Raw genomic sequence first — 24,218 nt, forward strand, 5'->3', positions numbered from 1 at the left:
CAAGGGAAAGAACTTACTCTCTTGCCTGCCTTTGGAATGAGATACAACGGTTTTTGCTTCTGTGCTAATCAATCTCTGTTTTGGTATTAAAATGAGTAGGAGAAGGATTGGGCCCAAAAGATGTGAAATGTTTCTGTAATATCTTGTTTTACCATCTTTTTGAATAAAGAGGCCAAGCTGTGTTAATGGTTTTCTCAAATGCAGACACACCGTCATAAATCCTACTGGCTTCTGAAATGCTATTTCCTAACCTATTAATTTTTAAACTATATTGTTTTAATATTAGTTTTCTCAGTGCTTTCAATTAAGATGTAAGAGATACAGCCCTCCCCAGTGGACCTAAATACATAAGGCAGCTGGAAGTGTTGGCTTTTTAGTAAGACTTCGGAAGGTCTTGATGAAAATCTCAGCAAAGGAAATCTTATGCTCTCAAAATCCCAGGACAGACATCCTGGCATGAGAAATCTTGCACCAATCAACACAGCCGGTTTCAGTATCACCCTGACTGGGGCTGGAGGGTCAGGAGATTGCTAACAGGCAGCAGAGATTCTTGCTGTGAACATGATCACTAGCTCACCCTGATTTGGGAACACCCAGAAGATGATACTGTCTGATGGCATTCATTAGGATAAATGAATAGCCCTGCTTGTCTCAGCCCAGCTCCTAGAAAACAGCAAACCATTCCTTGAGGCTGCTGGTAATAATGGCCTTGCTTGTAGAAGCTGCAGCATCATGGCCAAAGAATGCACAGCCAGGGAAGCTGAACTCCCCTCTTGTCTGTCAGGGAGCTGCTGCCAGGTCGTGGCTAAAGCCTGCTGGCAGGAGAGGGTGGGAAAAGTCTGCACCGCTGCTGCCTGCTCTCAGAGCAGAGCAAATGCCTCTGTTGGTTGTGTCCAGCCTCCCCCACCAGTAGCAAATTTGCTCAGATGGTTTAACCATCCTATACTCACTCACAACATGGGCTGCCACGATGGTGTCCATCCGATCAGTTTTCTCTGGCCTCAGGTAAAGTGACTCTGGGACTCACTCAGCACCAGCCTAATTCAATGCCTTAAGAGGATCTTGGCTTTGAAGACTCTGAACTCATCCTTTGTAGGTAAAGGTTTTGCTTCTCCAGGAGTTGCTCTTTGACGAGGAAGAAAAGAAATTTCTTTTGATTTTGGACGTGAAGCTGTGTACTACTTTTTTATTTCAAGGTGCAGCTCAGGACACCTGAAGAGCAGTTGTGTTGCAGACAGGAGTTCTTTATCTGTTGTTACAGAAGTTCTTTATCTTTCTAGTTAGCAAATGGGGTTGCAACAGCCTTCCAAAGTATTTAATTTCTAAAGGTCTCCATTTGACTTCTACACAGAAGGTATTTCTGGCTTGCTTCCTTCAACACAGGGCTGGGGAAAGCAAATAAATATTTCGGAGGTAAACGTTTCATCTGCTGCTGTTGGAAGTTTGTTTTGGCTGGTAGTCTTAACTAACTGGGAATATTTCTACCTGAGGATACATAACTTAAATCACTTCACTTTCTCCTTTTAGCAGCATCTAGCCATGACTCAGCATGCTGGGGTCAGGCCATCTGTGGTATTGATAAATACTTCTTAACTCTGAAGGAATACTGGAGAATGAAGTTGATGCACAAAATATTCTTGATTACTATTAAGAATCATAAGAGAAAGCTTTGTAAGGATAAAGAGAATTTTTACTCGTGTCTTCCAGAGCATTTCCTTCTTCATAGGTTTAAATATTCGTGTCTGATAATGCTACCCATGCCCAGCCCCAGGTAGGACTGTGTTTTTTGCCAGAGTAAGTTTGGCTCTGATATAGGGATGATTTTGTGTTTTGGCCATTATTCTTGCAATAATGAAGTATCCCTCTGCTATGACACTGAAAATAGCATGAACTTTGTCAAACAAGCTTGACGTTGGGTGGAGGCTCTGTGTTATTTTTATTGGACCAATGCCCTAAACCTGGTACCAAGAATGTATTGACAAGTCCCAGAGAGTTGGCAACCCCCAACCTTAAGAAGCAGCAGGTGAATGATGTGGCTGTGGGAGGGAAGAGTGGGGGTGCAGTTGCAGAGTGAAGCAGTGTGGTGGCATAGTCCCATGGTCACAGAAAACTTTCACAGAAGACCCATAATATTATTTTCAAGATGCTTTGGTCTTGAATTCAGGTCAGGAGAGCAAAGTGATGGTTGATCACAGTTAGAGCTTTGCAGACCACTTCTGCCATATAGCACATAAACAGTAGGAAGACAGTTACCAATCTTGCCAAGAAATCCGTGTTTCTCAGCTGTTACTTAGAATGCCTCATTCTGACTTTTTTTGTGTGTCTTGTGTTTTTTTCTGTGATTTATGCTATCTTCTGAACAGGTAAAAGATGACAAAGGTAAAGCACCCAAAGAGGAAATGAAAAGCGTCTGGGATCGTAAGAAGGGCGTTCCTGAACAAAAGGCACAGAACGGAGAACGTGAGCTCACCGCCTCCAAACTTAAACCTACTGAGAATGCTTTTGGGTAAGTTCCAAGTAAGAACTGGGCTTGCTTGGGTTTCAGCAGATCAGGGGCCATCTCTGGGTCTCTGCTTCACAGCCTTGTGGCAGCTGAGTGGAGGAACTGGGCTGGCAACCTCAGCAATGGCTCAGGTGTCCACTGGGTTGTAGTTCTGTAGGTTCTAAGCTGTCCCCACGCTGTTGCAGTAACAACATGAAGTTCAGAAAGCAGATGGAAATGGCCTTGCTTCCTCAGTAGAGACAAGAGGCTTGGTTTTGCTTTGCTGGGGCTTTCCTTCCTCATTTGTTTCTAATATCTACACAGAGGCCAATAATGACAAAACCCTGGATTTTGTGTTCTCTAATTTTTTAAGTCAGATCTCAACTTTTGTTGTAGTAACCTATTTCCAATTACCCACCTATTTTTAATTAGACTCTGCATAGCAGAATGAAGTGCGATCCAGCTGGTAACTCTAGAAAGAGCTTCTCTCTTGATTTCAGGGCAAGCACTGAAATTAATGGCTTCTGTAGAAAAGTGTTTTTTCAATTAGGTAAAAAACCTTTCCTAGACAAAATCATCTTCTTTTTTCTTTTTGCCTTCCTTTTTATAAGCTGTGTCACAGTTTGATTTTTATTTTTCTTTTTAAGGAAATATTTGGCTTGTGGTTGTATTGGGAAATGCAAAGAAGGTAAAAATTTTCTAGTGCAAATCTTATTTAAAAGGATCCTGCCTGCTAAAAGCATGGGATACATGAAATAGAAATTAAGTTCTTTTTAGCAGGAAACTAGGAATGAGTAGGTTAGAAATCTAAATTTTTCTCCTTCTGCATCTCTCTTCCTCTTTTACATTGACACAGGCAAAGGAAAGGTTAAGCTCTCCAGGCAGTTTGAGAAATCTGAGCATGGCAGATGGGATTTGCTATTGTATCTCAGCATTCCCCTCGTGATTCTTCCGGGAAAAACAAACTTTCTCAAAATAAAATGCAGCTCAAAAGACCCTGGAGACACCCTGACCTAAGGCCAAAAGACAGACAGCGATGGAGATGGAATAGCAGGAAATTGGCCCTGCTCAAAACTGTCCTTCATGGCTTAGGTCACATCATCGATAACATGAGAATGATTCTCTAAAAGTATTTTTGTTGTGTTTTCATTTGCTTTACTTCCTGTGGGAGACAGGCATTAGTGGCAAAACATAGCTTTGAGTTTCCACTCCTTTTTTTTTTCCATTTCTGTTTTTCTTCTACTGTTTCATGGAAGTGTGAAGAAGCCTGTTCAACAACCTTTTATCAGCTGAGAAGAAGACTTGGGTTGGCAACATCAGCAGAGGCGCCAGTGTTTGTTGGGTTGTTCGGTATGAATTAGGGCTCTTGGCCTATTTTCTAATGGACTGCCCCCACAGAGTTGAGCTCTGTCTGCAACTGTCCTTTGTTCCTTTTTTTTTTTTTTTTTAATGAACATATCAGACACTATTTAGAAAGAATATAACTTGGCTAACTTTCAGTGGTGAGAATTCAGAACAAAGCGGGGTAGTGGAGGCTGAAGAAAAATGTTATCTTTTTGTCTACGTCAGTCAGTAAGAGAAATACAGAATAAATCCCATTTTATGGCTTCCCCTTCCCATCTCCCCTCCCACCTGCCTTCCTCCCTATTCTCATAGAGGACTGCAAAAGTCCTAAATATGATGTAAGATGTTTTTTCACATTGTTCTGACATTTTTGGCTCCCACAAGCCACTTCTTTCCTTTTCCTCCTTGTCTGAAAGCTGGCAACCAGCTTCATTTCTTAATACCAAAGAGGTGCTTACAAAACTCTTCCTCCACCCAGCATCTCAATACTAATTTCCCAATGTTGAGAGCAGAGAACAGAGATTTCCCAGAATCTGTTGAAAACAGAGGAGTTGGAGGTGGAGGAAAATAAGGATAATTAGTGCCAGTGTATTGTTTGCTATTTTGGATAATGCAGAACCGGTCAGGGAAGACCTGTGAGCAGCATGAGGATAAAGTTCAAAACTTTAAATATCCTTCTTTGTGAGGAGGCCAAAATAATCACCTGAGGTCTGCAAACAAGAATGTTCAGACTAGATTCTGCCATTGGCTTTATCAGCTGAGTACCTGTTAATTTCACTGGGGCTGACTGCACGGAAGGCACTGAGAGCTAACCTTTCTTCTGTGCTGACAGAGAACAGAGTGGCTCTTTCTTAGGAGAATCTTGGCAAATGTTCTTCATTCTCTTAATTCTGAAGGCCAAATGTTTGCCCTTGCCAGGGGGTCATTTTGTCTATCCGAAGTGACCTCTTCCATCTTCTTTGGGCCCAAAGCTTGCAGGTCTTGGTGAGTTGGCAACACAGAGACCAAAAGGCAAAGGAAAAAAAAAGTGAGGTTCCTGAGCTTGTTTGCTGTTGGGGCTACAACCTTTCAATGAAGCAGGAAAGCCTTAAGACAGCCAGGGATTTCGTATGTCCTGTGCTGCATTAGGTGCACTGGATCTTCAGAAATCACACAGTGCCTTGTAGAGGCTTGTGGAACATTTTGGGTTCTCAGTAGTTCTGCAAACTGACTCAGAGGTATTCCAGGCTAGACACCTGCTCAAAATCACACCTCACGTATTGCCCTTCACTTTGTTTCTGAATGGGCTAAACGACATTTTGGATAAAGTTTCCAATGTATTCTCACAATGCTTGCTCAGTTGTGTATGTATTTTTCGTTTACAAAAGCAGAGGTTCCTTTCTGTAATTTGGCATAACTACCTGATGCAAGCCCTCATTCATAGCCACTTCAATTAATTTGTCATGCGTTTTTTAAGTGATACAATGCTAGAACCGAATTTTATTTGATTTGGTAAGCTCATGTGGGGGTGGAGAACTGTGTGTTAGTAGCTTCTATTATGATATTGAAACCACAGATAATTTAACTCTGGTCCTGTTTTATATGGCTGACTCCATCTGCATGAGGTGTCTGAATGAAGAGCATCTTTGCAGGTTTGGGTGTGATTGGCTGGATTGCAAATTTATATAGTACTAGTTTTTATATTGCTGTCTCTAACAGTTACTGTTGGTATCTTTGATTTGTACTCTCTTGTGGTCATTTTTATCCAGCTTCTTTCGATGCCAACAATACCGAAAGTTTTTTTAGAAAATTCCATAAATATGTCCATCTTCTGTCTTTATGTCAATAGCACACTTAGAAATCTTAGGTACTTGTCAGCAGTAACATTAAATACACTTAGGGAGCAGATATTTGTCTAAACACTGATGTGGTAATTATTTTACAAGGTGATGCTGTCTGACTCTGTTGGAAGCATGCACTTCACCTGTGCAAATTCTTTAGGTTTGGGGGGGTTTTTTTGCATTCTTTCTTTCTTTTTTTCTGTTTATATATTACAGCTGCTTAGAAAACTCCTGTTTTTCTCCTGTGGAAAGTTACCATTACTAATTTCCAGGTCCTTACTAAAAACTCATCTTTTCCCTAGAAAATGTAAGCAAAAGACCTGATGAACCTTTCTGTTCATACATTCTGGTGGAGTTAGAGTGATGGGTGTTATAGATGGGATAGGAATCCTTTTAGGGTTTTTTTTTTTTTTAAATGCTGTTTTAACTGGAAGACTCCCTCCCCTCTCTTATTTCCTCCTGTTTTCCTGTAATATAATTTGTTCTGTCCCCAAAGATGCTTATCTTTTTCTAGAAGGTTTATAAAAAAGTTTTGCCTTTGAAGGCAAAGGATTAGTGCGTCCTTTATGGCACAAAACACAAAATAGGGGTGGCACAAGTTCTCAGGCACGGTGGTGCAGATCCTGTGCACACAGGCGTGTGGGAGAGACTCCTTACTCCCTGGCAGTGATGGGAGAGGTGCTCCTTGTAATATCCCAGCCTAACAACTCCTGAGGGAAATGTTTTGGGTCAGCCATTACTTGCAAGGAGCAAATGGTCTTAGAAGGCAGCACCTTGGAGTGCCAGGCTCTCATGCTGCTGCTGAGCACGTGGCAGCAGGTGGCTCTGGCCAGGAAGGGAAAACCCCATGGCATCGTTTTTCCTTTGATTTCCTTCCCAGCCGCTCCAGTTTGAAAGGGACTGCAAATGCAGAGGAGGCGAAGCCAGGGGTCGAGGCTCTGAAGAGGTTGGAAGATCAGCGCCGCCGGCGGGGCGAGAACGAGAGCGAGGAGCTGGAGAAGCTGAAGGAGAAGCAGCAGGAGGCAGCAGCAGAGCTGGATGAACTGAAGAAAAGGCGGGAGGAGCGCCGGAAAATCCTAGAGGAAGAGGAGCAGAAGAAGAAGCAGGAGGAGGCTGAGAGGAAAATCAGAGAGGAGGTAAGTGTAAAGTAGGGAGTGTTGAACTTGGGTTTATTCCTTTATTACTACTTTACTTCCACTATTCTTGCATTAGTTGATAACTCTTTCCAGCATTGTCTAGTGAAGACTTGAGGTAAAACATGCAGCATTCAGCATAGGAAAAATGTTCTAATTCTAGCCTTAGGATAGACAGGGCTCTAATATCTGTTTTCACTAGTCAGGATTTCATCTGTGATAGCTGAAAATTTCTTATCTTCTTGGGGATTCAGAATCTTGGGGCAGTGCTGTAGCCACAGAATTTTTTGACATTACACGGATTGAATTACAAAGTGCATGTCAAAATTTATCTGCTGCAGATGGGCTGGAATGCTAATGTTATATATAGTTACAATGGGCTAGATCTCATTAGGGAGATATTCTTGTCTATTTAAATATTGAATATCCAACACATCTGTTTTCTTGTACTTCCTCTGCCAAGGGACTCTACAAATAGGATTTCCAAGTCTCTGGTGCATCATTTAGGAATCCTAGTTGTTTGGGAAACAAATGGTAAATGAATAATACTGATAGTATCTGGCAGCTGAATGCCAATTCCTTTAATGTACTAAGCTCTTTACAACAGAACTCAGTAGATGCCAAGATTACCCAATACCTTGCTGGTCAGACCCCACTGACAAGTGCTCACAATGGTGTTGCTTTGAGGGCTTCTGGTTTGACCATAGCTCATGAAGCAAAACTCATCTCTAGAGGGAGATCTGCAAGCGTTTAATCTTGGGTTTCTTGGCCACCTCTTGATTTTTCCATGTTAAATATTAACTTTGGCACAATAAGTGTCAGAGTAGAGGGACAGAAGAACAATACCAATGTGATACATGAGAATACAGAGAAACAGAGTTTGAGTCTTTTCCTCTGTTTAGGTGGCACTATATGACAATAAATTTGGTGACTTCACTGCGAGGAGACACTAGAGCAGCACAGACTTAATTGTCTTCCTGGCATCCTTAACACTGTGATGGATTGGCATTAATAACTCTATAAGTTTCACACAGATCACTGAACTTTTTCGACTGGCATAAAAATCTGTTCTTAAAAAATCTGGTAAATGTTTGCAGGGCTGCACAGCCCTGTAACAGTGATGTGGTTTCTGAAAGAACAAGTAAACATTCATATTTTTTAAGGAGGAAAAGAGGAGGATGAAGGAAGAAATCGAAAGAAGAAGGGCTGAAGCTGCTGAGAAACGCCAAAAGATGCCGGAAGATGGTGTATCTGAAGACAAGAAGCCGTTTAAATGTTTCAGTCCTAAAGGTTCATCTCTCAAGGTAACCTCCCCACTAACACCTACATAGCACATAAAAAGGAATGGGGTTTGTAGTCCAAACCAACAGCCAGGCATCAAAAGCAATGCTGAAATACTTGTAATCAGACCTAGGAAACTGCTTCGACCGACTTAGCCTGAACCCTCTAGCTGAAGGACGTCATTCATTGGAATGACTGAAAATTAGAGTTCCTTCCTAAAAATGGAGGCTAGACTGGCAGCTGTCTCTTCTTGCTGATGAAGAATCTCCGAAAAGGATCTTCAAGGGAAAATTATTTTTGGATCTTAGAGCTGTATTACTGTGTTGTTTTTAATTTATTATAGGACTGCTTTGTGAACTGGAGTAGAGTCATAGAATCATTTAGGTTGGAAAAGATCTCTTAAGATCATTGAGTCACAAATGTTCTCTCACTCCTTCCACATCCACAATTATTTTCTTCCTTGCCAGACTAATTTGTCTTTAAGCATATTCAGCCTAATCATCATTAATTGTAACTGACTTGTATGGGAGTTCTAGTTTATGTCTAATCCCCCTAAGAATAACATCTAGAAGTACTGGTCTGGATTTCATTTTCTTACATAACGAGAAATAAAACCTCACCCTTCTGTTGCTGCAGGATTTCTAAATGGTCTTTTGTGGCCTATATTATATTAGAAGTGTGATAAATCAATTAAATGGTCTTTCAGCGTGGAAGAGGAATCCTGGCCCCACTGAAATTATTGGGAGTATTGTTTTGGAATTCAGTCCAGTTGCTTTCTCAGATCAAGCTCAAACTGCAGATCTATTAATGTTTTCAAATATCTTTTGCTTTTTCCATTTCATGCCATTAGTCATTTAAGAATCCAAAATGTTTGTCCAAAAGGCCACTTAGTGGGAGCTAGGAGAGAAAAGAACCAGGAAGGAGCCCATTGAACCATGAGGTGGATCTCCATGAGGTTAAAAATGTAACCGTTGAGTGAAAAACTGCATTTGAACAAAATTACTTTTCCACTCACAGAGAGCTACACTTTGTTCCAATCTGGGGATTCAGGTCTGTTTTGGGTCCAGTCCTAGCAAATACAGAATCCAAATGTTTTTGAATGGTCTTGCCCTTTGCTTCTAAGATACATTTGGACCTGAAATATTAGGACAGAATGCACACAGTTGTAAACAAAAATTGCCAAGCTTCTCGACTTGCTTGGGTTAGTTAAACCTGGTCTTGCCATTTTGGTTGCTAAAGATGATGTCAATAACAGACACTGTAAATATACAGCTTCTTCCCAGCCCTCCTGGGATGGCTTCCTTTTCTTCTGTCTATTGAGATGCCTTTCATGACATACATTCGGAGCTTTAATTCACAGAAAGCTCAGAATGGAGGAAATTATCCTTGAAAACACAAAGTAAAAAGGATAGATCCTAATTTTGGGGAAAGTGTGAAAAAACACTGGACTTGGCAGGAGGCTAAAAGCTTTCAGATACCTTTTGTCAGTACAAATTGCTTCACTATTCTAAGTGTATTTTCAGAGGAAAGCTGAAATTTTTCAAATGTTGTTAAGCATCCAAGGTACAGGTTTTTATTTTTTTGATGATGACAGTGGCTGCTGGGGTTTGTGTCTTGTTAGGTTGAAGTTGTTTGCTACAAAGCTTGATACATGCAACTCTACACATTTTTTCCTCTTTGTTTCTCTCGCTGAGAAGTCGGTGATACTCTACATATTCCAGTCCAGCATCTGTGGGTGGCCAGTGTAGGTGTGTAATGCTGTAGAAGTTCACACCCTAAACTGTTTCTTGGCCTTCTGTGGTCAAGAGCTGAGGGAAGAATAATCTCAGTTTATTAACCTGATGTGAAACTTGATGTCAAAATCCAGTTATTAGAAAACAGTCTGTTTTGCTACCTCTTATTTGGACAGACTTCTCAGGCTGGTCTCACCTCGTTGGCACACAGCTTTCTCGCTGTCTGCTATGCACTGCCCAAGTTATCTTTTGATTTGTAAAGCATCTGGCACAGGTTTTCCCCCTTAATGAATGTATCATCTCGTTAGATCTGCCATGAGTCATGTGAGAATCCCAAATGCACAGTTGTGGGTGGGTGGTTGGAATTAATGCCGAAGAAAGGGAGCCTCAGTATAAAAATAATGTATGATGCATGTGCACATTCTGTCTTCTCCTGGGTCACAGTTTGGCAAAGCACCTTATTTCTCCTTCCCTGTCCTTCCTGATGTGATAAGCTTTTGGGAATAGAAAGAAGTTCATAGGAGTGGCTAACTGAGGAAAGTGGGGCGTGCTGGTTGCCAAGTGAACTACAAGAACAAAGGAAAGAAGGGAGATTAGCTGAGCAGCAGTGTGGTGTATTGCCATCCTATGGATGAGCATCTATCCATCAGGAGGCCATGGACTGTCGTGACATGCAGACTCAGAACTGGGACACAAAGATGTGCAGCTTCTCTCCATGTATGACCCAGCTCATGGATGCCCAAATGTAAATGTATGTATACAAACATGGACAAAATGTACATACATGCTTATATTTGCAAAGACCTGCTGTGATTGTCTGCTCTGGCCTCAAAAAAACCACAGCCTACGCAGTGTTGACAACTCCTGTTGTTTTAACTGTTAAAGACAGTGCTTCCCTCAAACCTGAGGCACTACTTCAGCAGAACTACCGCAGTGTGGGGTCCTCGCAGTGACAGCACGAGGGCTGGTTCTTTCTGAGGGGACAGTGAAGAGAAAACAGGCCAAGTAAATACAGGCCAAGTTCATCACTAGCTCAGGGACAGAAGCATCTTGGATTTCTCAGGGCTGGGTGGACACCCCGTGGGCTGCAGCAATACCAAACTTCTCTTCAACCTCTGTCCTGTGTCTTGTTATTTTCTTTAAATAAGGACAAAGCCTGGAACAACTTCTGCTGCTCTCCCATCTGCCTCTGTGCTTATCTCCCATCTGCCTCTGTGCTTTCCCTACTTCAGTTCATGCAAAATATGACGCATTCAAAGAATGAAATTTCCTGAAAAATCTTTGTTCATTTTGCTTTTTACATGAGCTCGTTCCTCGTGTTTCCTTTGTGAAGGAGGGTTGCTGAGTCCTCGTATTCTATTCTCTGGGTTAATCAGGAGAGAACAGCATATTCAGCAGTAAGTCTCCTCTTGGGGATGAACTCCACCACTAGAGAAATGCAAAAGCAGTTAGGTGTTGAGGGGAGGGAGCAATGGCAGGAGGCTGGGATATCCCTGTCCTGGGAGAAAATGTCTCCTGGGAAACGAGCTGATGTGGCAGCCAGCACTCTCTGAAGGCATTGCTGACAGCTGAGACAGAAGATTGGACTTTTCAGAGGCTTTTTTTTTTCTTTAAAGACCTGTCTTGTCCTATCTCATTATTGCTCTCAATACCTGACAGCTGGGGCAGTGACTGGAAAGAATTAGACTCCACATTAATTAAACTCCTAGATGAGTTATTCTTGCAGCAGAGGGAAAACAGAATGGTAAGAACAGGTTATGCAACGTTTGTTTTTCCCCATCTTTGATGCTGATGGCAGCACTTGAGTCTGGTAGGTAAACTGAGCTAAACTGGCACCCTCTGCTCAGGTGCTGCTGACAGCAGGAAAAAGCATAACTGTGCTTAATGAAGCAAGAGACTGTGTTGGCCACTCAGGGAGGATGAGGAGAAGCCTCTCCCAGGGACTACATCTCCAGTGGATTTCCACTAGGTTCTTCTACTCTTGGATATGAGGCAAAATTAGAGCACAGGGTTTCCCATGTGCATTTTTATTCCCCTTCCTCCTTGACACATTTTTTGAGAAGAGTTTTCTATAGATCCATTTACAAGTTTCTGTCGCATAATATCCAATACACAGCTTAAAACTCCTAAGAATCATGTAAGACCTTTCTATGAGACCAGTTTTACTGGAAATATCCAATGGTTTTTGTTTCCCAGATCAAGGTCTCATATTGTGTGTTAACTCATTCTTTCTGGTCATAATTTAATGAGGGGCTGGCAGGCTGACTTCGAGTACGTGTGTGTTCTGAAAGTATTCCATGGTGACAAAACATAGTCCAAGCTATTTAACAAGATCCTGTTAAGATGAATGGAGTAAAAAGATTATTCTTATTTCCTGCTCTGAAACTGAGAAAATATTGCATTTTATGCTAACCAGCTTGCTTTGCCTGTTTCTTTTACAGATCTATTTTGTCATACTGTTTACTGTATGTGCCAAACGTTTGAAATTCTTTGCATGGAGTTTGTGTGATGTGCAGTGGGTAAATGGCCTTTAGATGTTGCTGTGCAGTCTAAATGTGTTTGACTTATATGCTGAATACACGTGTGTACAGCTTTGTTTCCTCTAGGTGTATTCAATGTCTGCTTCTGCTATATTTTGAGGAAAATACTCTAGAACAAATTCTTATATAAATGTGCAGAAAATGTTTTATCCCTCCACACAAGGCACCTGCTTCCCCAGCCAGAGGGCCTTGCTCAGCTCTGAGGGTTTCTTCCTAACTCTGCTTTTCTATTTTCTGTTTTGCTTTTTCATTCTCCTCTTCTGAACAATCCCTGACTTCTTCCTGATCCCACAGCTGGTGCCCTGAGAACTGCTGTTTCCAGTGGGTAAAGAATGACCCCACTTCTGTCTTTTTACTACAGCCACTATAATATTATTAGTTCCTCTTCCCTTCCACCTGTTCCCCTTTTCCCCCAGTGCCTGCTCAAGCCTGGTTTTCCTGCTGTGCAGAAGCATCTCTCCTACCTGCACGTAAAAGACAGTGAAGATCCTGTAAATGGGTTATTAGGTGGTTACCTTGAGTCCTGGTTCTTTGAGATAGTCCATACTACTTGTCCTTGCTGCCCACCAGGGTTTCACCGATGCAGTTGGGGACAGACTGGGGAGAAACTGGAGGCTCTTGCTGGAATTAACTCATCATTTTGATGCATTGCTGGTTACGACCCAGAAATCAGCATTGGGGGAAACTTCTACTGTACCATAGCAGACGAGAGGCGATGTGTTTTAAGTTACCATCCTCGGTCTGTTTGGTCACTTTTGAATCATTTACTTGCTGGTTTTGTGGCATTGCCGACCGTATCCCCTCTGGGTGGAACAGCTGTAACCTGTTCTGCGGGTGTGCAGGGCTCCTGCCGGTCTTTTGCTGCCACCTTGTGATATCACTCCAGTGAAACGGGATTTGTCCTGGCAAAGCCCATCTTTGCACTCAGGACTGCTTTTAAAAAGCTCGCGTTTTCGTAACTAGAAGTGTTAATGGAAATGACTCTGTAAATTGTACCTACGTTTTAGAGCTGCAGGCGTGCCTTTGAGCTGGATGGGTGGTAGCTGGAGGTCCTCCAGTGAGCTCCTTTGGCAAATCCTGCACTCAAGGGAACTGCCTGAGTTTCTGCTCGCAAGGGCTTGAGAAATAAACCATGCATGCCCTTTGATGGGATTGCTGCGGGACTTAGTGTTCTGGGAAAGCCTTGGATGCTAAAGGCACTGAGGAGAGCCATTTAAAGGAACGGCTGTCACTGCCTTGTTTTAAAGGCACGAATGCCAGAGCCGTCACGGTTAAAGTAAATTGGAAATGGAGAGCCCCTGTGGAGACTGGGGAATCCCCAGGAATCCAGCCAGGCTGCTTATTAATCATTTCAATCCCCTGGAGCTGCTTGCATATATTTTACTTTTAAGTGAAACTGTAGAGCCTGGGATGAGAAGTGGAGCAATGCAATGTGGATGAGACTTGAGGAAGTTTGATGAAAGTATTTCTTGACCCAGAATACAAATAGATGCACATACTCCCCACCCCACAATGTGAAATGTTTTAAAACTTCATTCAGGGATGGAGTTTTTTGTTTTCAAAGTATTGAGAGATTTGACAGAAGTCATATGAGACCTTCATGAGTCTTCCTTGGAAGCATCACAATATTTTCCTATTTTACAGAGTAGGAAATAATGATAAAATGTAAGATACCAGTTTGTATAATAACAGCTGGTAGATACTGATTCAGCAGTGACCCTGCTGCCTGAACATGATGAGCAGGGTTTACTCTGATGGGTTTTTTGGAGCTCACATTTAAATTGTTAGTGGCCTCCAAAAGCATGCATAAGGGAGGCTGTGTGGCTGAGCTCCAAACCTGGCCTAGTCTGATGTCTCAGCTCAGAAAATCTTTATTAAATTTGCTGTCTGTCTCAAGAGATACATACTTGCTCTTGTGTGAGAGATATGAGGATGACATAGATTTTTGTGCATATCAGTCCCTTACATGAGAGAGACTTCTTCCCTTTTCTTTTTTCTGTGTTGTCCATTTATTCTCTTGTTACATATGAGGCACTGGAGAAATGTGTAGGATGCAAACATTCATGCAGAAAATACATCCACTTTTATGATTCTGTAGCATAATAGGCTCCTATCTATAAAACCTCTGTGTGTGTGAAATTTCTGGTGGAATGTATCTCTTTCAGATTGACTTTTTTGACATTTAAAATGACATTTTAGGCTGGCCTTGCACAGGCTGCCTCTTTATTAACTTTAAACTTAAAGCTTTTGTTCCTCTCTTTTCTAGATAGAGGAGCGAACAGAATTTTTGAACAAATCTGCTCAAAAGAGGTAAAGCAAAGAAACAGCAAGTTTAGTTCAAACAGCAGTGTTTAATTGGAGGGAATAATAATTCTTGATTTTTTTTTTCTAACTCCTATAGTGGAATGAAGCCCACCCAGACAACAGCAGTTGTCTCAAAGATTGACAGTAGACTTGAGCAATACACTAGTGCAATTGAGGTAAGTTAATTCCTCTAAATGGATCTGGTTACTAATGGCTTTTGAGCCTTTAATCAGCCTTTGTTTTGCTGTTCAAGAATTGCAGGGATTTTTTGATCACAATCTCTTCTTTAAGGGGACTTCAAGAACAAAATGCTTGAGGCCCATCTGTAACCAACATCTAGAGATATAGCTAAACAAGCCCTCAGATTTGCATCTTCCCTTTCATGCTGCAACTTACTCTGGTTTGCAGTAGCTTTGGGGATTCAGTCAGCATCTTGAGTGACAGTCACATCCCCTGCTTGGCTGATGACAGAGCTGTCAGCATGGAGCTGATAGTCATCCTGAGCAGAGCTGACTTAGCAGCTTATTTAGGAGAGCAAGGAACTGGCTCTGTGCTGCTGGCTGCCACCTCACAGTGAAATTCCTTGGCAAAGACATGCTCTGCAGAGAACTAGGGAGTTAAGCAGTGACAAAGGGCAAACAAAATCACATTAAAATGCAGAATTTGACTCCAGATGATTTTGGCAACTAATGGTTAATAATGTGCCTAAGGGCCAGAACTGAGAGATTTTTCTTTTCATAGTTCATGGTAAAATAGGATTTTGATACCACTGTATCCAGCTGCCCTCTGACTTGAAGTATTTCCTTTGCTGGGTTTTTGATTTGTCCACAACTTGCCAAATCTGACTTGCTTTGCAACTAGAGAGGCAAAGCATCAACTCATACAGGTTCTTATTCTCATCAGATCTATGACATGTAAAATGTGCAAGAACCTTGAAAAGAAGAATGAGGAAGAATTTGGTGTGGTGTTTGTAGTAACCATGCAAAAGACACATTTCCAACAACTCCCACCCAATTCTCCACTCTTTGAAAGAACACCTTGTTTCAAACAGATTGTAATTGCTGAGATTTACCCCTGGAATCCTGTGTTGGTGAGGTTCAGTTGTCTGGGACAGATGGAGCAGCCGAATGACAGAGCAGCCTTTCCCCCTGCCTCTGCAAAAGGATTTCCCTAGCTCGGTCCCTAAAAGAACCAGGCTTCCAGGATCCAGGTAGTAACTAAGATTGGGAAGCCTTGGAGCAGTTGTGTGCAGAGCTATGGTTTGCCACGGATTTTAGAAACGTAATAAACACAAAAACAAGCGAGTGCTGTTTTCACAGCTGGTGAAACTGCAAATCCAAAAGGGCAGAGAGCCTCAGTGGCACTTCTTGAGCTGGGTACTCCTTCTCATCCTTGCATGATCAGTGCTAGAACCACATAGAGATGCTGCATTCCCCAGAGTCAAACCAGCCTGCAAATCCAGCTCTTAGTGCCAAACACCAACTGGCCCCAATTTTTCTCCAGGGCACAAAGGCTTCAAGACCAGCTAAAGCTTCTGACCTTCACGTTCCAGCTGAGGGTGTCCGTAATATCAAGAGCATGTGGGAGAAAGGGAATGTTTTTTCATCACCCTCTGGGACAGGAACACCAAATAAGGTATGTGTTCAATTTAACATAGTGATTATAAAGAATTATGCTCTGGGCCTGACCTTGCCATCCGTGTTCCTGTAAGTAAGCCTTGGCTGCTCCTCTTGACATCACTGGTGAAGAATATCCCAAAGGATCCTGAAGTCCTCAGAAACCCACAAGATGGTGTGGCTCCAATATTGAGCATAATGGAAGAATTTAGTGACCTACTGAGCTCAGTTATGAGACATTCCAGAGCCACACTAGGTATCTTAGACAAATACATCTGGGTGGTTCAAGTGGAGTACAAAGAAATTCTTTGAGTAGAGCAAAATTCTTTTGGGGAGCAGAGGAGAATTGAATAGGCAAGATAGTGATGATATTTTCTAGATAATGCATAGAAATATTTGTGAGACCGACCTTCCTTCCTCTTTTCTATGTAAATCCTTGGCAGCATTTCCTTTCTACAAATTGAAGTGAGTTGATGAGCATTTATCATAGGCAAAAAGATGGGTCATGGGTTGAAGTGGGTTATTACAGATAGTCATTAAATTTTAGTAATTTGTTCTAACCTTTTAAAGGTTTAACATTTTAAAGTTTAGGCTGCTTCTCTGTTGTGTGCTTTTTTTGAAAAAAATTAATTTCACAAGAGAAAAAAAAGGTAGATTTGGACTGTTATCTCTTCTATTAAGCTAAAGATTTTTGGAGTTTGGGCTTGTGGTAGAAACTACATGTTTATGTCTGTTATTTCTGAGGTAGCAGTAAAGTGGAGATGTTTTTGTCAGTCCATGTGTATCATTTTTGAAAAGTAGAGGGCATCAGCACTGTGTAATTCAGAGGGACAATACCTTCAGAGCACACAGGGTGTCTCTGAGCGAGCCATAGGCTCAATGAGGACCTCTCTATTAGGCTTGGCTTTGCTTTTAAATCTAAACCATGAAAAACAGAGCAAAAGCCATTCTGAAAGTCTTCTGTTTGGATTTTATCATTTTGCAGGAAACTGCTGGACTGAAGGTTGGTGTCTCCAGTCGTATCAACGAGTGGTTGACCAAGACCCCAGAGAGCAACAAATCACCTGCTCCAAAACCTTCTGTAAGTAAACTGGGAACAACCATCTCTTCAGTAGGTGGCTTCTCTCCTCGGGCAGAGGGTGTTTCCTCCAGCAGCTGGTGACCTTTGGAGGAGCTCTGCTTTGTGTCCTCTTGGAAGCTCACAGAGGCCCTCTGGCTGCTGACTCCTTGGCAGTCAGGAAACAGGGAGAGGAAACAGGGCAGTTCTCACCTTAGAGAAGCACTTCTCTGGTAGAGAAGGACATTAATTTCCCACCTGTGAAAGCCTTACCATTAATTTAGAAATTACCAGCCACAGACCCCGGGGTGCACACTTACACACACTTGTGGCTTGGCCCCTGCCCTGTAAAAATCTTCCAAGTGTGTTTTAAAACACAACTGAAATAGTTTAATTCTTTATGAGCCTAAATGTAATTTCTAACGAAGGCCCTTTAGCCTGCCCATTACTGCAGCAAGAATCAGAGCAGAAAATGCTATTGAGGTAATAAGCAGCGCTGTGGGTGTGGGAAGGAGCATGAAAAGGTAACTGTGGGATGGGGAAGGATAAGGAACTGGAATATAAATGTCCATATTGCATGGATGTTAATGATTCAACTTCAGGATTTTGTTAAAGAACTGGTTTCTTCCCATATCCTTGTGCAGTGTTTTTCTGCCAGTCCACCCGCCCTTTATAGAAGTGCAGCCTGAAAAACACTTTCTCAATTCACACTCCTATTTGTCCTAAAGAGGAGTTTGAAATTTGCAGCATTGTCCACTATAGAATCTGCCTCCAGATTTTTCTCTCTTTCTTTTAAGTTGCATCTTTTGGATAATGTAAAACTAATCTCTTGTTTCTCCCTCAGCCAGCTATTTCTATCTATGTCTTAATTTCCCTCTTTCTCAATAGATTGTTCTTTCTTCTTTCAATGTCTCTGCTTGAAGGAACGCGCCCTCCTCCTATTCTTCTTCTTTCGGGGTCTGTTTGCTAAGTTGGTCAGGTAAACCTGTTTATAATTGACTATAAAGGTTTATATACATCTATAATGTGTGGTTTTTACTTTTTCAAGTCAGGATAAATTGAAGGGAAGCCTAGAATTTCTTATTTAGCGAGTAACTTCTTACCCCCATCACATTCTGCCAAAATAAAGAAATGTTCAAAGTTTTTGTGACCATCAAGACTCTTGTGGGTTTTGAAACAATTTCGAATTCAAGGTAGAACAAAGATTTCAGTTTATGGTGAACCTAAATCACAGATCCCAAGTTATTTCAGGACTATGGAAATGGTTTTGTGATAATGTCCACTGCAAGTGGCTTTGTGATAAGGTCAACTGCAAGCTGGTTGTTTTCTTCCTTCCTCTGTTACTACTGAACTCCTTCCTTAAAGTGCAGAATTGGCTTCAAATTTTAATCATCAGCAGCCCTCTGTGGCTGCAAATTGTGATCAGTTCTAGAGGATCTCTGTTGGGTACAAATACCCCTTGCAGAAATCTCATTTCCAAACATCACTGAGCATTTTACAGGTAGAAATGCTCATGTGCAGAAAACCCCCTATGGATGGCAAGTGCAAAATTCTGGAAGCCATGCAGGACTTGAATACTTCCTGAAAAGGAGAGTACTTGTGTCCAAACTTGTTTGAGTCTCTTGTTTGCCATGCCCAGAGGTAGATATCAATCCATCTACCTAACAGATGTCATTTTCAGACGTAGCCCTCCTTCTGCCCAAGAAGGTAATTAGCATTTTTATGGAGTTTTGATTAAAGGCTCCATAATACCCTCATTTTCAGAGAATACTACTATTCTTTAATGACTTTACCTCATCTATTTCTTTTTCCTCTCAGGCTAATGATTGGCACATCCTAAGGTTGCAAAGGATGCAGTGGAAATTAAAATGGATATGAAGGACTACAGTGATAAATGCTGAAATCTGTATTTAAGAATGCAGAATAGGATCTGCTTTTCTGTTGTATTAAAAGTCCTGCTCTACTTTTTTTGCAATTTTTTAATAAAATATTTTTATTTTGATCTAAAATAACCAAGACAAGCTACTTATGAATACTGTCCCTGAAGAAATGTGGGGGTTTTTTCTGCAAAGATTGGATTTGGTTTTTTTGTAAAAATCTGATGGTGCAGTAACTCTTTGCTGCAGTGCCTTGGTTGGACATACTGGGTTAAGACCAGTCTGTGCCATATGAAATATATGCAACAGGATTGGTTTTTGTCTTAGAACATGGATATGTGTGGAGTCATTTTGTGAAATATAATTCTTTATAACTGATAGACAATATAGTATTTACCTCTGGTGGATGTTCCTCCCCTTCTCTCATGAGGAAGTTGCATTCTAACTTTTTCTTTCACGAGTGAAAATAAACCTGAACTAATGTTGGTTTCTGTTCTCTGACATTAAAAATACAGGATTTAAGACCAGGAGATGTATCTGGCAAACGTAATCTCTGGGAGAAGCAGTCAGTGGAGAAGCCAGCTGCTTCTTCTAAGGTAATAACACTTGTGGGCAGTGTTTAGAGGATAATATTCTGTTACTAACCCACCTTTTTATCTATAAAAGAAAGTACAATGAGGTGCAGAAAGCAGTGTATCACTTTTATATTCCTGTTTGGCAGAGTTGTGTGATGTGTGGACATCTGTCCTTTGCATGGAGTTAATTTTTTTTCCCTGTTATAAATAGCAATGACCTCCAATACTGAATTTTAATAATGGCTTTTTGCTTTTTTCAAACAGGTATCAGCTATGGGGAAAAAATCAGAGACTAATGGTAAGTAATGCCATAATGCATACATTGCACCACTTCCTATAGTTTAATACACATTATACATGTATGTAATATAATCATATTATACATACAATGCTAACATACATTATTATATGTGTATTTAATAAAATCATAGGTACAATATTTAATAATATACATATAACCATACAATGCACATATTGTAATACACATGGTAGTACAGAAACTTTGCCCCTTTTTTGCACAGGTGTACCTGTTTTAAAATTCTGCAGCTGTTCACACTGATGCCAAAAACCCCTTTTGCCTTTCAAAAGCTCCCTTGCAATATCATTGAAACATGAATGGTTGAGAAACTGCTTTTGCTGGAGCTGTGCATTGGTGTCTTTTCAAGGCAAAACCAGTTGTACTATTGTCATTTTGAAACCACTGGTTGGTGAAACACAACCTAGTTTTGCAGAAAGAAATCAACAAAATAGCTCTCCTAGCTTTTTATTTTTATTTTAACCTAAAGCACTCCAAATAAAGCCAATTAAACTAATTATGGGGCTAAGGACCAGTGGGGGAAGAACGGAAGTTCACTGACGAATTGAATAGCTTTAAGGATGCTTTGCAACATCCCTCGACTCTTTGCTAAGAGTGAAAGGGTCAAACATAGGAAAACTCTTGGTTTTCTACACTTTAATATGTGTAAAAGTGCACACCCTTTTTGAGTGTTTTTGTGTAAAGCCAGAGGTATGGTATGCCTGTGAACTTTTCTTGTTGGTTTAGAGTCATGTAAAACAGAATTGTTTTGCTCCTCTTCTCCTTTTTTAAAACCGAAGTGTCAGGAGAGGGGTTTTTGGGCTCACTCAGTGTTAGTGCAGCTGTGCTGCCGTGGAAGGGGTTCTCCACCCACAGGAGCAGCCCCAGCAGAGGGGTTTGGGCACTGCTGAGCCTCTCCTCAGAGGCTGAAATCCTGCTTTTTGTCCTCTTGGGGACCACCTCAGAGCAGCACTCAGCTCGTGTCTTGTCGTCTTGTGTGTTAGCCTAGAGCTGTGCCTTTTCTGTTCTAGAGAGGTGTTTGGGTTGTTTCAAGCCATATTTAATCTGTCTCTTTCTCAGCAGGTTTGAGACAATTTGAGAAAGAACCGTAGAAGGCCACTAAAGACGCTGGACCAATCGGTTTGGGGAAAAAAAAAAAAAGGAAAAAGTGCTAAATTGTTCTTTTTATATTTATGTTTATTTACCAAAATGTCTTTTTGCATTATCCCAGTTAAAACCATGTATATTAGCACTGTATTTAATAATCAGTCTAGGCATTCATCAGAATAGTACTGCCTTTGCACAAGAGCCTTTATTCCTAAAGAAACCCATGCTGTGAAATACATAGACTCTCCTACTGATAGTCATAACTAACTATGGATCTGAACAGTGATTTCAACTGGCATTAGAGGTCAGCCCAAAACGTGTGTAAAGTAAAGTTGCTTGGGAAAGGTGTGCAGTAAACCTATAAAAACAATGGTTACTTTTGTGACACAGAAGTCGTTTTCTTTCTGCACTTTAGATTAAGGCATGGAAGAAATATCTTTAGTTGACAATGTAATATTTTCTGTAAGTTGCCCATGTCATGAGAAATACTGCATCAATAACGTGTTTTAATTTTTTTTTTGTTTTGTTTTGTTTTATACTTTTTTTAAGTATCAATTTTTCCATTCTAGTTTAAGTTAATACCTAAATTTGGATGATTATGTTAGCTGACAGCGGTACTGATATTTCTTTTTGTTGTTAGTGACTAGTAATGATTGCAATCTAGAATATATATACACACATAGCTTTACAAAGTTTAGCCTAAAGGCACTACTAATGGTAGAATGCTTTAATATGTGCTAGAGTATTATATTTAGCAATAAACATACATAATTAGCCAATATCACAGCTTAAAAAAAAATAAAGACAAAATCACACACTTTTCTATAGTAAGATTTCATAATTGCCATTAGAGGTATGGTGAGATAAGTATTAAAAAAAATTTAAATGTCAGTTGCCCAGTAATGGGTAATTAAAAAGAAAGTATAGTTTTTAAAAGAGGAAAAGGTAAGGGTATAGAGGGTCAAAAATAGGTCACTTGTATAAAACGTTGTAGTTTAATTTATATAAAACTACCATAATTAAAAAAAAAAAGATGTAAACAGAGTTGGAGCTTGTTTCAAATGACTGTACACTAAATCTTGCCATCCATCAGTGCCGTACACCAGGTCCACCGAAAATGAAGTAAACCTCTATCTTTGTAATGCTTCTTTTTACCTCTCTCTCCTGAATATCTTATTTACAGATGTTTTCATTTGTATATAGTAAACACATGGCTATAAGACGTCAGCTTGGTTTGAATTTACATGCCATACAGTTTAGCATTTACATCCTACAGTGTATGGGTGGCATAAACTGAGCAACTCAAGTAGCCCCTGAGCATGTTGTTAACAGTTTTGTTGTGCATTAGAACCCCCAGGATCTCCCTTTTCACCACTTCCATGTCTTACAGCATCTGACTTCTTCCTGAAGAAGTGTAATGTTATATTTCAACCCAAAGCTGAGCTCCCCTGCTTGGCTGAAACATCTTGTTTACATATAGAGATGCACGAAATTATCTGTAGGGGGTGAAACTGTGCCTGACATTGTCTGTGAGTTGTCATGTTTTTTGTTTGGGGGTTTTGTAAACACTCCTCTGAGTCTTTCAATTACATCTGATAGCTGCAATAAAAGCAATTTGTTCAAACAATGTATCCTGAAACTGCATCCACAATAAATGGAATATTTCCATCAGCAGCCCCCTGTTTGTTAATGGGTAGGAATGGACCAGTTGTTGTAAGTGGAATAGGAATTGTGCTAAGTCCCTGTGAGATAAGGTAAAGAACCCCTAAGGACGTCTCTCCTGATGTACTATCCTTCAGGAGACAGACAGGTCGTAAAATTGGCAGCTTTAACAAATATATTCCCAAGGTGGGGGGAGGGAAATCATCTTAATTGTCACACTGATCAGTACAGGACAGGAGCTGAGCATCGTCTGCAAGGCGGTGTGCTCAACAGAAGGTGTTCTGACACTGACCTAGCGGTGCAGCTGTCGGCTTCCCTGCTTTGAAACAAGTTTTCTGAGTGAGAGCCACTGCATTTCTTCTGTCTCACCCAGTGGAATGTGCTTCCAGCCTTGGATGATCCCGGGGACACCTCCTGATTGTCATCCTCCTGTGCCCCTTCATTTTTGCTCTAACAGCAGTGCAGCATGCAATGCCCTACTCTAAGCAGGTCATGGTCATCCAGAAGAGGCCCCCAGGCTGCTGCCAGCTCCATGGGAAGGCTGCAGCAAGCCTGGCTTTATGAACTACTGGGGAGAAATAATTGGATGCTGCCTAATTTGACCTGCAAAGAGCTGGGATGCTCGGGATCGTGCCTGTTCTCCTGCCCTGCGAGGCCCGGCTGTGTCACCACGGGTCACCACAAGCGTTGCTGAAGTGACACTGGTCCTTGCTGAAGGTGGTAAGTTTCTTCTGCTCTTGGTTATTGCCTTTTTGAGAGTGTGGAAGTGTGCTGTGCACAACGGGGTTTGTTTTTAGGAAACACTGTAAAGTGGCTGTGGTTTGCTCACCCCTGGCAGAATTCACCAAGGACAAATCCCGGTGGCTGACTCAGCGGCACTGCGAGATTTCTTGGTGTTTCAACATCATTGTGAAGTGATGATTTTTCAGACAATACCAAATCATGGTTGGCTTTCCTGCAGCTGACTCCACATTCTAGCCAGACTTTCTCCTATCAACATATAAAATGCCACAAACCAGCTTGGCCTAGCAAAATCTATCTGACAATATTTTAGAGCAATTAACTGTGAGGCTATCTCAGTGTTTGCTTTGGTGTTTTTAAAGAAGAGTTCTTCCATGCTTTCCTTAGATAAAGCCAGCACGTGTCTGAATGTAATATTCTGGATGCTGGCAGCAGAGTTGCAAAAATCTAAGTTTATATTTGAGACTCCCAGTCGGATGTTGGAGGCAGCCCGTATGTTTGGCTGGCTGGATTTGACTGTGAGTTGTCACTGCCTGTGATGCTGTCTTCAACTTTCACCACTAATCACACAGGAGTTCAGTTTCTAGGTATTCAGAGGAAGGGCTCTGTGAGGCAACAGGTACAACTTTGTTCTTTAGGTCCTAGCTAGAG

General features: G+C 41.2%; 1 protein-coding gene across 8 annotated transcripts in view; it reads left to right on the plus strand.

Moving 5' to 3' along the window:
- The window catches only part of CALD1 (caldesmon 1), a 177,314-nt gene extending 154,476 nt beyond the window's left edge, over nt 1-22,838 (plus strand). For 6 of the 8 annotated variants that reach the window (XM_042050136.1, XM_042050138.1, XM_042050142.1 and 3 more), the window contains 10 exons: nt 2,364-2,506; nt 6,527-6,782; nt 7,943-8,083; nt 14,600-14,643; nt 14,735-14,813; nt 16,141-16,272; nt 17,239-17,334; nt 19,703-19,783; nt 20,027-20,060; nt 21,138-22,838. In XM_042050136.1, coding sequence (XP_041906070.1) covers nt 2,364-2,506; nt 6,527-6,782; nt 7,943-8,083; nt 14,600-14,643; nt 14,735-14,813; nt 16,141-16,272; nt 17,239-17,334; nt 19,703-19,783; nt 20,027-20,060; nt 21,138-21,169 — 1,038 coding nt within the window. In that variant the 3' untranslated portion in view covers nt 21,170-22,838. The remainder of the gene's footprint in view (nt 1-2,363; nt 2,507-6,526; nt 6,783-7,942; nt 8,084-14,599; nt 14,644-14,734; nt 14,814-16,140; nt 16,273-17,238; nt 17,335-19,702; nt 19,784-20,026; nt 20,061-21,137) is intronic. The other 2 variants (XM_042050140.1, XM_042050143.1) reach the window with 1 other exon arrangement.
- The last annotated feature ends 1,380 nt before the right edge of the window (nt 22,839-24,218 follow it).

Source organism: Corvus kubaryi, unplaced genomic scaffold (genome assembly GCF_017639235.1).
Source record: "Corvus kubaryi isolate FWS band 111438036 unplaced genomic scaffold, C.kubaryi_AGA036_p1.0 72, whole genome shotgun sequence".
Taxonomy (NCBI): Eukaryota; Metazoa; Chordata; class Aves; order Passeriformes; family Corvidae; genus Corvus; species Corvus kubaryi.